Source organism: Myotis daubentonii, chromosome 11 (assembly GCF_963259705.1).
Source record: "Myotis daubentonii chromosome 11, mMyoDau2.1, whole genome shotgun sequence".
Lineage (NCBI taxonomy): Eukaryota > Metazoa > Chordata > Mammalia > Chiroptera > Vespertilionidae > Myotis > Myotis daubentonii.
This window is the reverse complement of record NC_081850.1, coordinates 39,051,675-39,065,112: the sequence shown is the minus strand read 5'-3', so window position 1 is coordinate 39,065,112 and position 13,438 is coordinate 39,051,675. Positions and strand designations below refer to the sequence as shown.

The following is a 13,438-nucleotide window of genomic DNA, read 5'->3' as shown; positions in this document are numbered from 1 at the left end:
TAACCACTTTCATAAAAAAGAACTGAGGGAAAAGACAGTGGTTGGTTACATCTGTGCATGGAGGGGAGAGGGGGACGCTCCCGATCCAAGCAAATCCAGAACATTAAAGAGAATGTTCTCTAATGTGGCCACAGAAATGTGGATGTGGCTTCGAGGGCTGCAGACAAGCCCGGGGGAGGCCTCCAGTGTGTTCCCAGGGTCGTCACTCCATGAGCCCTAAGAATTAGTCCATTTCCTGCTCACATGGCATTTGCCCGAGGAATCCCTCAAGTTGTTTTCAACACTGTTTACAGATGTGTTTGTTTTTAAATATATTTTTATTGATTTCAGAGAGGAAGGGAGAGGGAGAGAGAGGTAGAAACATCAATGATGAGAGAAAAACCGTTGGTCGGCTGCCTCCTACATGCCCCACACTGGGAATTGAGCTGGCAACCCAGGCATGTGCCCTGACGCGGAATCGAACTGTGACTACCTGGTTCATAGGTCAATGCTCAACCACTGATCCACACTGGCTGGGCTGTTTACAAGTGTTTACTTCTCCCTATAAACATGACTTTTTAAGTTTTTCCTCTTTTTATCTTTTTTTTTAATCTTTAAATCTTTCCGATTTTAACTCCTATTGCAAACCCCTCCCTCTGGGTGTCTCTTTGGACAGGGTGCGCCAATACCTATGATTCTCCAAGTGCGTTTCACCTGCTCTAGGAAGTTAATTTGTTCTCTGATTTATTCCTTCTCACTATTTGTTACATACTTGCTGGGCACCAGCCCTGGGAGTCACTGGAGTGAATTGAGCATATTTCTCACCCTTCAGGTTGAGAGTGTAGGTCCCTCTCTTCCCCCCACCCCTCCTGGGAGTTAAAGGAGCCATCATAACACCACCCCCACAGGACAGTTAAGTCAGCCTCAGAGGCCATCACATTCAGAACGGCTCAAACGAATAAAAGTCCACTAGAGGGCGCTGCAACCCTATTCAAAGCCTCCCCAAGCTCCCGTTCCCAAACCCATAGGGAAGGCAGGCTTGTGGGTATGATTCCTCTGCGTTTTCCCCTGACCCTGCCCTGCAGGCGAGGCCTTTCCTGGAAGAGTGCTCCTGTCAAGTCTCCTGCTCCCTCTGTCCCGAACATCCTCCTCTCTGTGCTACAGTGAGTGGGGAAATAATATTGAGTTCCACGGGAAAAAGGATTCCTGCGAATCCACAAATCCACCATTGTTTTCATTACAAAAACAGGTTAAAAGGCCCTTACTAGCTTAGGTCTCAGCTCTGGAATGTTCTCCTATAGAGGGAAAGATGCAGTATTTATTAGACCCCTTCCTATTGAGAACGTAAAAAAAAAATCTCATATACTAGTGTGTGTGTGTATATTTCAAGCCCTTCTCTTGGGTTTCTAAACTGCTTTGGGAATATTTAAACTCACCAGCATGCCCCCATCCTGAGAGTTTGGCTGTGGGTACACTACTCCCATTTTATAAGGGACTTGACTTATTTATTTATTTTTAATGCCTTGCCCTCTTGCCTTGCTCTGACCAGTCTATAGGCCTCTACTTCCTGACCAGGGTGTGGCTTTTTGCGTACATTTGTCGTGCGTGGTCTTTGCGTGGCTCTCTGAGAACTGAGACCTCCTCCCGCTAAGGACTCGGTCGCTGCAAAGGGGCAGCTCGCTCCCCCGGGGTTTGACGCCCAGATGCGCCTCCTTCCCTGCGATAAGCAGAAAAGGGAAAGACTAGAGCAAGGAGGCTGGACTGTCTCCAGGGACGGGACTGGAAGAAGACAGGGAGCAGCCTGTACTCCACAGCCTGTTCTGGAAGACGCGGCCAAGCAGGCGGGCTGCCAGGAACCTCGGGCTGCATATCCATTTCTCCTGAAGTGGCATGTAATAGCAGAGGGCTCGGAGCCCGGGTCAGCGGGGGGTCAGCGGGGGTCAGCAGGAGAGCCCTGGCTTCTGAGGAAGCTGTGAGGTCGGAGGACCTACCACTTCAGTGTCTGACCTTGTCCTCTTCAGCCTGGGGAGGCAGCCCCCTCCTGCCCACCCCATGGCCCGGAACCCCTTCGAGAAATGCTCAGCTGTCAAGAGAACAAAGACCCCACAGGTCCCTCCTCACAGTCAGCACGCAGGCCCGCAAGATCTCAGGTGCAAGACCCTGGAAACATGGCCAAGTTTGCAGGCTTCTGAGGAGGGATATACAAGGCTTTGTGGTTTCGCAAGCCGCCCTCCCATTCCCAGAACCACATACTTCTGCGTGTAGTCACCCAAACAAGCCACGGTAATCCCTTAGTAGCGCGGGACTGTTTACAGCATGTGCTGGTAGACATTGTCTCATGGGGTCCTCCCCACCACTGTGAGGTCAACGGGGCTGTTCTGACATCCCCACTTCACTGTCATGGAAAGTACTGGTAAGACTCAGGGTTTGTTTGGGCTATTTTTCTGTATTCCACAGCTGGAAAGGGGCCTAGGTCTTAAACTTGACTAGTCCCCCTCTAGGCCCGCCCATTGTTCTTTCTGTGGGTGCCAACCCGGGATCCTCCTCGAGCCCCAGGGTCCTGAGAGGTGCCTCTGAGGCCGCTGGAGAAGTGACAGGGGCGGAGGGTGAGGCTCGACTTTCCACTCCAGCTTCACCTCCAGCCAGTTAGCTTGTCACTTTTTATTTTTTTAATGTTGGGAAATCACAAGAATATTTTCACTGTTTAAAAAGCCATACTATAGCCCTAGCCAGTTTGGCTCAGTGGATAGAGTGTTAGCCTGCGGACTAAAGGGTCCCGGGTTCAATTCCAGTCAAGGGCACATGCCAAGGATGTGGGCTCAATCCCCAATAGGGGGCATGCAGGAGGCAGCCAATCAATGATTCTCTCTCATCATTGATATTTCTCTCTCCCTTCCTCTCTGAAAAATCAAAAAATATATGTATATTTTAAAGAATAAATAAAAAATGATACTGTAAAACTTGTGTTGAACACTTTTAGGAAAGTGTGGGCAAAGGGTTAGAGAAACTCGTGGCCCCTCCTCCTTGCCCCCACAGGTGCACACACAGATTTTTGCCCACATAGGGTGGAGTGGGGGGTGAGAAGCCACCAGGACAACAGCAGCTGCGGGAATTCCTGATGGAGGGGGCAGTGGTTATCAATCTGTGTTCACCAGCTTCACCTGTGAATTTGTTAGAAAAGTAAATCCTCAAGCCCCACACCAGGCAAACTGAAGCAGAAACGCCAGGCATAGGGCCCAGCCACCTGTGGTCCCCCAGGTAATCCTGATGCACGCTAACGGTTAAGAACCCCTGGTTTAGGAATGAGTCTAGCTGGTGGCTCCTGGTAGCTTGCTTAGCCTTCCAAGCCCTCGTCTTAACTTACAATGGCCTCCCTTCCTTATTATTTCAGGGATAAGCCATAAAGAGGGATAGGCCAATTCAAATACATAGCTGCAGATTAGAACTGTCCCCATCTTTTCTCTCTCCTTTGAGAGGTTCTGAGTTGGGAAAGGGGTGGGTCATAAGTCAAAGAGATGGAAGCTCAGGGGTAAACACAAATGATTCCTACAAGTAGCCCTGTTACCTTGCCTCAGTAGGCTGGCTTCCCTGGCTCCTCGTATCCTGGGGCAGGCTGTGGGACAGGATGGGTGGCAACTCCTGCTATGTATCTGTTCATTTCATAGAGTGTGTGTGAGCAAAAAGGCTCCTCTAGAATTAAGCTAAGTCGGAGCCCCACCCAGCAGTAAAAGGGACTGGAGAATTGCTGTGAGTTGTCTTTGCAACAATCAGTCAGTCCACAAATATTTTTTGAGTATTATGTAATAGGCTCTGGGGAACACAGTGTCTACCCTCAGAATTTAGAGTCTAGTGGAGAGAGATGATGGATGCATAGATAGGTAGCTGATAGATAGATAGATAGATAGATAGATAAACAGACAGACACATAGGCACACATACTATACATGCACACAGAAGTTAATTTCATATAGTGATAAAATCTTCAAAAAATAGAATAGAGTGACAGAGAGTGACTTGGGGCTGTGGAGACCACTGCAGGGAGGGCACTCAAGGAAGGTCGCCTAAGAAGGAAAAACGTGAGCAGAGACCTTGAGGATGAGGATGAGGAGAAGCCAAACATGTAAAAATCTGGGAGAAGAAAAATGCCCAACAGAAGGAACAAGTGCCAATGGCCTGCACCTAGAATGGACTTGCCATGCTTAAGAGCAGACCGCCATGGCTGCAGGATGGGGAATGAGGAGAGTATGGTGGGCCATCAAATGAGGTCACATCAAGGAGCTTGGATCTTTCTCTGTAATGAAAGCATCAGATGATTGGAGCATTCAGTTATCAAAATTGGCTTTAGTATTTATTGTTCTTGTTTATCTCTCAAGTCTCTCTCTTTTTAAATTGAGGTGTAATTTACTTGTAAGGAAATGAACAACTTTTAAGAATACAGCTTGATGAGTTTTTACCTGTACATACAACTGTGGAATCCCCACCCAGAGCATGGCTTCCGTTTGTAAAGAGTATGCTGCTCAGAGAACGGGTTGAGGCAGCGCGGGCAACAGTGGCGGCAGGGATGCCAGTTAGAAGGCTGTGGCAGTCATCTGGGAGATGTGATGGGGCTTACAATGGAGTGGCAGCAGTGGAGATGGTGAGAAGTGCTTGGATTGGGTTGGATTTAGAAATAGAGGTGATAGGACATGTTGATGTAAAGAATCTGGTGTGAAAGAGGAGAATAAAGGGGTCCTCCAAGATGGTGGTCTGAGTAATTCAATAGGGTGGTGCTGTTGACTTAGATGGAGGAGGATTTCAGAGCTTTCTGGGCTATTAGGAATCAATCATTTTATAGGGGAAACCCTAATTCGTGTCTAGGAATTGTAAGGCAACCCTAAAGATCAAACTTATTACTTATGTCTGCCTCTGGAATATTTGCCTCTGGATGGCCCACACTTTGCCCAGTTGTACATTGACAGCATGCAAGTATTCCAGTAGACACAGGAAAAGAAAACAAGCTACAGTTGTCAATTAATAGGCCAAGCACTTTCCAACTGGGCTGAGAATATAGACCGCAATCCTAACTAGCCCCACTCTCTTCCTTGCCCCTTAGATTCTGATGTCAGAGCCAGGGAAGTTGCTACAGAAAGTGAAGGTATGGCTGCAGGAGTACTGGAATGTCACGGACCTCATAGCCATCCTTCTGTTCTCTGTTGGAATGATCCTTCGTCTCCAAGACCAGCCCTTCAGGAGCGATGGGAGGGTCATCTATTGTGTGAACATCATTTATTGGTACATCCGTCTGTTGGACATCTTTGGCGTGAACAAATACTTGGGCCCATACGTAATGATGATTGGAAAAATGGTAAGTAGAATTCTCTGATTCCATGTGATAAATTCTCAAATGAGGAGTGGGAATAATAGGGAGAGGGAGGTAATTCATTTGGGCCTGCTGTCAAGGTCTAACTGATATGGTCCTGGGGGGGTTTTATTTTTTAATCCCTTTTGCGTGTTCTGGAGTTTGGCTGCATCTATATACATAACTGGACAATCAGCCATCACTCACACATTTACTTACTGAAAACTATATAAAGAGTATATATTTTGTGCCAAGCACTGGACTAGGATTTAGGTACACAAATTCCATGAGATTGAAGATAGGAAGAAGAGAAGTAATTACCATTCAGGGTGAGAATGCTGTAATAGACATGTATGTAAAGTACAACAGGAACATAGAAAAGAGAGTGGAGGTCAGGGAGGGTTTCAAATGGAGGTTATATTTTTGCTGGATCTTGGAGGAGTAAGTCTCCACTCCAAATATATAACAGATTTTTAAGATTTTTAACATTACTTTTTTTTTTAATGAAGTGCTAAGAAAATGCCTTTCCCTACGCAAAGAGAAGAAAAACATCATTTATTTGAATTCAGTTGTTAGGTTGTGCTCGAATTGACCATTAAGTTCTATCACTATATCATGTGTCTTATTACACTACCGGAAAATGATGTCTGTTAAAAACTAGGTCCTATGATGATGCCCTACTTATCTTTTTTTTTTTTTTTTTAATGAATCCCAAGTGGCAAACTAATATGCTTCCCACAATGGCTGTGGAGTTGTTCCAACTTCTTGGCCACATCAGTTTCCAGACCTCCATAAAGACCAAGCCCTAGGGGAACAGCATTAGTGTGAACCTGGGAGAGCCCAAGTAAACCAGCTCCCTCTCCAGACTCACCAGAGGAAGAATCAGAGCCTGAGTTGTTTTGGTTTTTCTAAGTCTGTTTTTCCACTTTTCTCAGTATATCCTCTATTTCACCTTTACAGCACATATGTGGAAAAGCCAACCCATTCATTCTATAATGCCAAACACCTCTTATCGAAAAGCCTCTTCGTTAGTAACCTCCACTCCACTTCCATTTATGAGCTATTGAAACCAACAATTGGTCAATAGGTGTTCTTTATCATTCTTACTCAAGTTTTAAAATAATATACGTTATTTCTGCTTACCTTTCAGTCAACAAATCAATATTTATTATGTGAATGTGTGTGAAACTCTACTAAAAGGAATCTTAAGTAACCAACTCTTCCTACAAAAGCACTGACAAAGTCATGCAAAGAGAGGGAAAACTTGAATCCAAAAGGAAGGGGTGATGACACCTTGATCAATTCATTTAACCTCTTTGAAACTCAGTTTAATCATTTCTTAAGTAGTTATAATAGATGCAGAGCTTGTAAGGTTGTTGTGATCATTAGAAATTACACATGTTAAATAGCCAACAGTAGGTGGCTCATAGTAGGTAGTTGATAAATTCTATCTGTTATTATGTTCATATTATATCTGTTAAAATACAATGAAATGGGGAGAAATTGGTGAGTATAGTTATTCTGCTCTATTCCTAACACTTTTGTACAAAAGCTTGGTGTGTATAACAACAGCATTGTTTAGGGAAAATATTCCAAACCCATTCTAGAGAGGAAAAACTTAAATTGAACAAGCTGGAATTTAAGACTAATCCCAAAACTGTTTCCCAGTTCATTTGGGTATTTTGGATAGAAAAAAAGAAGAGCATCTTACTCTATTACACTGCCTGTTATATAATCTTCTTTCTACTTCAGTAGTGAATTTGAGATTGTGGTGAAAATTCCTATGTCTAAAAGCAGAGTCTCAACTTAGAGTCTACGGGAGACATTTAGAAGGGAGAATCAGTGGACCCTTTACCAAAGTTATATATAAAAATATGTGACTGTATGAATTTTCTGAGCAGAGAGGAGAAGCTGCCAATGAGATTGTCAAATGGATTCTTAAATGGGCCCAATGAAAGTGAAGGACTGTACCAGCTATAAAATTAGGCCAAATTTTCTCAATCTTGACACTATTGATATTTTGGACTCAAATATTCATTGTTCTGGGAGGCTGTCCTGTGCATTATAGGATGTTTAGCAGCATCTTCTACCCACTGATGCCAGTAGTATGTACACACACACACACACACACACACACACACACACCACACACTAAAAATGTCTCTAGATATTGCCATATGTTCTGGGGGTGGGAGGGTGGGGTAGGGGCGCAAAATACCCCCTGTTGAGAAACACTACATTGGGTGATTACATAATCTGATTGGTTGCTTTATTCTAATTAATTGTTACCTTATTTTATTTCAATAAGTAAAATCTGAAAAGACCCAAACCAACCAAATACATTACTTTAAAAAGGTTGAGTGGCATTTAAATATTTGAAATAACTAAAGTCAAACTAAAGCGGCAAGATTATTTTAAAATCCACGTCTATCATTTTAATGATGGCATAATTATCCCTTTTTTATTAGAATTTAACCTTACTATGGAATAAGCAAGAAAGACGTAGTGCATTTTCTCTACCTTCTAACTTATGAATGATTTCATTTATCAGTCAAGAATAAGTAGAAAATGAGTGTATTTGGGGGCTTTGTTCTCTACAGGGTTTTTAGGATAATTGGTTTAATAATTGAGTCACTGATCCAGAAGGTAGGTAAAATGTGCCTATAGAATTTATCAGGGAGCCAGATGGACTGCCAGGCTGGGAGGTTAACAAAATATGCCCAGATGTGATTATACTGAAAGTCCCTCAGCATTAGAGAGTTTCTATTCAGTGCTGAGCTTCCAAGTAACTGTGCCCTGTGGTCTAGGGAGAGACACAGCTGTTAAGGTACCTGAATACAATACTGATCAAGTATGATTCCCACTGATCTTTAGATCCAGGATCCCACTTCTCAGTGGGATTCTCCAAGCCTAGTGCTAAGCTTACTTATATAATGAAATATAAGAATAAAAACAACAGCAATAATAGCTTTCATTTACTATGTGCCAAACTCCATGTCAGATAGGTCATCATCATTATAACCTATTTCATCACCATGAATTAAATAGTGGAATAAATTGAAATTGGGCAAGGGACAAAAGCAGGATTCCAACTTCTGTCTACCTGACTCCACAGACTGACCTTCTTCCAATTCTAATAATAATAATACATTAACATTTACTGAAAACTACCCACATGAAGCATTTCACATATTATCTCATGTAATCCTTACAAAACAATATGCATTATTATTGTTGTTGTTATTATCACCATCTTGAAAATGAAAACAAAATAAAACAAAACACACAAGATTAAGTAAGACCACCTCGCTGTTTTTACTAGCAAAGCCAAGAGGAAAAAACTCAGGTAGTCTGACACCTGAGAACCCGTGCTTAGCCACTAGAGTATATACTCTTCTCTATAAAACACAATCAAAGAATATAAGAATCAGGTCTCTTAATACTGAACCAACTGGACAAATTAGCTTTAAGACATAAGTAGCCAGCCCCAGTTCTCACCCATAATGTTCTATTTCTGCACTCCGCTCTATTAGATTTTGGTATTTGAATGGAAGCTAAGACTTCTTTGAAATGTATGAAATTGAGTGTTTGGGAAGAATGTCTCTGCTCTCTGATTATCTTGATCCTTTGGGTAAATATCACAATCAATCTGAATGAAAACCGTCCTGAGAAGTTAGAACAGTTGCTATATTTACTGGCTGAGTTTTCTTGCATCAGACCAGCTCCTAAATCTCATGAGTACACACCTTCCTCTTCCCACCCCTCTTAGTCAATCTAAATAAATATAACATGAAAAACCCATTAGTGTTTCTTCATTGGTAGAACTTCTTGTAAATAAATAATGAAAGAATTTTACAAAATAAAAAAAGAGCAAAGATGAGAAGCAGACCCTTGTTTTCTATAAAACTGTTTCAACACAGCTGGCTTGCTCATTTTAAGAGAGTTCTGAGGCCTCTAAGTTGTAAAAGGAATAACTAATTGACTAGCATATATATTTTAAGGACAGTGAACAAATAAGAATTAATGTCATCTTTTGAGAGACTCTCTCTTATTTAGTTTCAAAGTCACATAATACTTGAGAGATGGATTTTGAAGTTGCCTTGAAAGTTGATAAATTGACATAAAATATATTGAGCCCCCAGTGTCCTAATGCAAACAGGAAGGCTGTAATGTTGTAATTCCAATAACAGGCACCATGGAATGCACTTTTTTAAAATAAAATTTTAAAACTAATTTAAAGCCTTTATTATCCTTGATAAGATTACCATCAATTATCTTCATGGGTGGGCATCCTTTGAGGAAGTTTGATATCCAAGAAAAATTAGCCTTTTGTATTAGATGGTTTGATGCAAGGATAGAAACTTATCTCCAACTGGCTTACACCCAGGAGGGATAGATAGATTTATAGCCTGCAATGATGTGATGGAACTGGCCTTAAGGGCTACTGCAGTTAGGCTCTCAACCACTGTTAGGTGTCTCTCTCTCTCTCTCTCTCTCTCTCTCTCTCTCTCTCTCTCTCTCTCTCTTTCTCTCAAATATCTGCTTCATTCACTTTGATCAGTAGTGGGGCACTTAACTCAGACACTCTGGATTAACATCATTACAGAGAGATAAAGGCAGTGCCTCTTTCCCAGCTTCAGCTGAAAAATATCCAAAGAAAGGATTCTGGTCGGATTCTTGTGTCACGTGCTTCCCTCCTGTGACTGCTGTTGCCAGAGGGTGTGGTACCATGTTTAACCAAACCTGGCCAAAATGGGTGGGAACTGTTTCTAAAAGAAGAAGACAGTGGGTTCTGACCAGGTAAAATAATAGTTATTACATTCTCATCTATTTTTGGTGATAATAGGAAAGTAATTTGGCATATAAGAAACAGAGCCCAAATTGCATGTGTCATAAAAACAAACAAAAAAAGAAAGAGAAACAAGCGATAACATTGTACTTGAAAGCAGTCAAAAGAGAATTTTATAAACATGTCAAGATGAAAATCCAACCTTTCAACAGCTGGCACAGGAATGGGCTACCTGATTCTAATGCCTATGAAAACACTCTTCCTAACTGATAGCATATGCTGCAGGAGAAGTACAGGAGGAGTGGTTCTGTAAGACAGGTTTATTGTAGAATACCATGCAGTGAGGTGGGGCTACAAGGAGAAGATGGAATATGATGGATATTTGTTGGCCTAGCTTTGTTTACAAATGATTATTCTCATGAGCTTCTACCTCTTCATTAGCTTTTTAGAACTTAGAGAATTTACAACATTACAATAATTCTTCAAATAGTTCAACTGTCCCAATTCCAATTTTGCTAATAAGGAAGAAACCAAGAAGGACATTTGCCTCCCATGAGAGCAGAGAAAAAGTTAGTACTAAATTCATATAGATACCCAAGCTTCTATGCTACTTGACTCCTAAGTCTGGTTTTGACTAGATCCCATAGACAACAATGGAAAATGAAGGGGTTCCATTGGGCATATATTTGAGGATTTGTTTGTTTTTAATGATCTTTTGAGTTATTTATAGCATTCCATGGACATTGGTTTCAATAAACCAAGTGTCCTTTTATCTGGGCACAGCTCCCTATCTAAACATCCCTTATCAGCATTATCGAAAGTGAACCTCCTTCAAAGTTTCCCATCAAGGTCAGTGTCATTGGAACATTCAATCATATGAGTTTTCTTTTGTTTCTCCCTCTGCTTCCCCACCCTTCCAGATGATAGACATGATGTACTTTGTCATCATTATGCTGGTGGTGCTGATGAGTTTTGGGGTTGCCAGGCAAGCCATTCTCTTTCCCAATGAGGAGCCATCATGGAAGTTGGCCAAGAACATCTTCTACATGCCCTATTGGATGATTTATGGGGAGGTGTTTGCGGACCAGATAGACCGTAAGCAAGTTTATGATTCTCATACACCAAAGTCAGGTATTTAACTTCAATCGGGTCATGTCTTTTCCAAGTTCATTTGTTTGTTCTCAATAAATGGCTCAAGATAGAGGACCAATTCCTAGCTTGCTATCTTGGAGGAAAAAAAAACAAAAAAACAATTACAGAAGGTGAATATACAATTTTAGCAAAGTAATCCTCAGGTGTTTCTTCAGGTATGTCCTTTCTATGACACGAATCAACATCTGCTATGCCAAATTTGATCAAGAAATAAACCATTTAACAAGATTGAAATTCTTTGGGAATTTAAAATCCTAGGGCCATGTGTTGACTATTTCAGTATTAGTAATATATTACATCACTACTCCCCACCCCTACCCTAGCCTGTAAAAAATAAATTCCTTGGGTTTGACTTAAGAACAAATAAACAATTCTCAATTTCACCATCAGAATTCAAGAGTGAGGGCCAACATCTGCATGGTGTTTTCCTTGCACTGGAAACTATTCTCCAGCTCCTTTCCCCACTGTCTTAAATTATGCACTTTTGAGACTCCACAGAAGCTAGTATTCATTGCCTGGAAGTATGGAAAATGCCTTAGGTTATAAATTGAGTTGCTTGCTCTAAAGGCTAAACATAAAATAGTATCTATATCATGAAGTGATTTAGTGTGGGGAGCAAGCAGCAGCAGCAGCCAGGCCCCTGATGTTTCAAGCCCTAATAGGTGCTGATTCTCAATAATAAACACTCGCCTTGTATAGAGTGTGAAGATAGTTGTATCCTAGGAGTCTGTTCCAGAATTGTATTTGGACCAAATGTCAGGGCACACCAGGCATTGGGAAATTGTTTGAGAGGAAAGCATCAGGAAAGAAAAATCTTTCGGTGTGGAGGAGTCGAATCCCAGGAGCAACTATTTCTCATTTCCCCTGAGGACTTTAGCTCTAGAAATAACATCCCTCCAACATTGTTGAATTAACATTTCTCAGACATTTTTTTGCTGACAGGCCAGCCATTTGAGCCCTGGACTGTGGACATGGATTAAGGTTACATAACCAGGTAGTAGAGCTTATTAAGAGTAAGAGCAGACTCTAGTCAGCATCCCTCTTCCACCCCCGCCAGCCCCAGGTAGCACTGAGACCAGGAAAATAAGGACAAAGCACCAAAGAGTGTGAATCCTGCAGGCCAGGGAAGGGCTTGTGTCCACAGGAGACAGACCATACCTCTACGTCATTTTCCCTTCCTTGGTGGATTTTGAACGAATACCCTTTCCCTCTCAGAATGAGTTTTCTGAGGCAAAAAGGCTAATTGGAACAAATATTCATTTCATAAGACTCAGCCAACTCACTGAGGAAGAATTTTGACTCCGTCTCCTAGTTGAAATATCTTTGGTTGACAATGTGCAGCCTTCACCAAGACAGCTTTCCAGAGAAAACTCTTTTGGAATCATCCTTTCAAATGGTCCCTCGAGGCAAAACAATACTTCAAAAGCCCACCAATGATCCTTCTCCTCAGAGACCAAATGTACTATTTCTCCCCCCAAGAAATTGCTTTCCACTTACATTATTTTGCCTTTTCTCATTTTCCTTTGTTCCCTAAAATGAGACTCAGCCCCCCGGGTATTTTGACAAGGTAACATTTGGGGATGGGAGAGAAAGGGAGGTACAGGTGTGTTTTATGAATGGGATTCTGTCTGTCCCTCTACAAGTGGCCATTTATTGATGTTGTACTATGAACCCAGCCTAGTGCAACAGACACCACCATCTGGCTGAATAAGAGGATTTATTATTGTTATTTTAAAAGAAGGGCTGATTGTAGTTTAGAACTTGAAAACCACCCCGAATACAGAAGAGAGGTGTTTCGTGTGAGTGAAGTATGAAAATAGATTTCCCACATTGTTAATTAGATCTGTGGTGCTCTATGTGTGTGAGGATAAATTTCTACCCCAAATCCCACTATGTAACAGACCCAGCCTTGGATGCAACCTTCATGACACGCTTCCCCTAACCACTTCCTTCTTGATATTCTGAAGGAACTGTTCGAAGCCACTGTTCTAAGCTAAATCAGCCAGTTTTCTATCTAGAGTGCTAAAGACTATTTGTCCTTTCTCAAATGGGTATAGAAAGATTCCGCCAAATCTGTCATCACATTTGGCCAAGGTCATTGACTATCCCTGTCCTCTAAATTATTTGATTTTCATGCTATGGCACTGGGTGGGCCCAAGGGGGATTGGGTGACTGCCCCA

The 13,438-nt window shown here is 42.0% G+C and overlaps 1 protein-coding gene across 5 annotated transcripts in view; it reads left to right on the top strand.

Annotated features, from left to right (window-relative positions):
* The window catches only part of TRPM3 (transient receptor potential cation channel subfamily M member 3), a 713,055-nt gene that overhangs the window by 639,311 nt on the left and 60,306 nt on the right, over window positions 1-13,438 (top strand). For all 5 annotated transcript variants that reach the window (XM_059656889.1, XM_059656891.1, XM_059656887.1 and 2 more), the window contains 2 exons: window positions 5,072-5,323; window positions 11,027-11,201. In XM_059656889.1, the coding sequence (XP_059512872.1) occupies window positions 5,072-5,323; window positions 11,027-11,201 (427 nt within the window). The remainder of the gene's footprint in view (window positions 1-5,071; window positions 5,324-11,026; window positions 11,202-13,438) is intronic.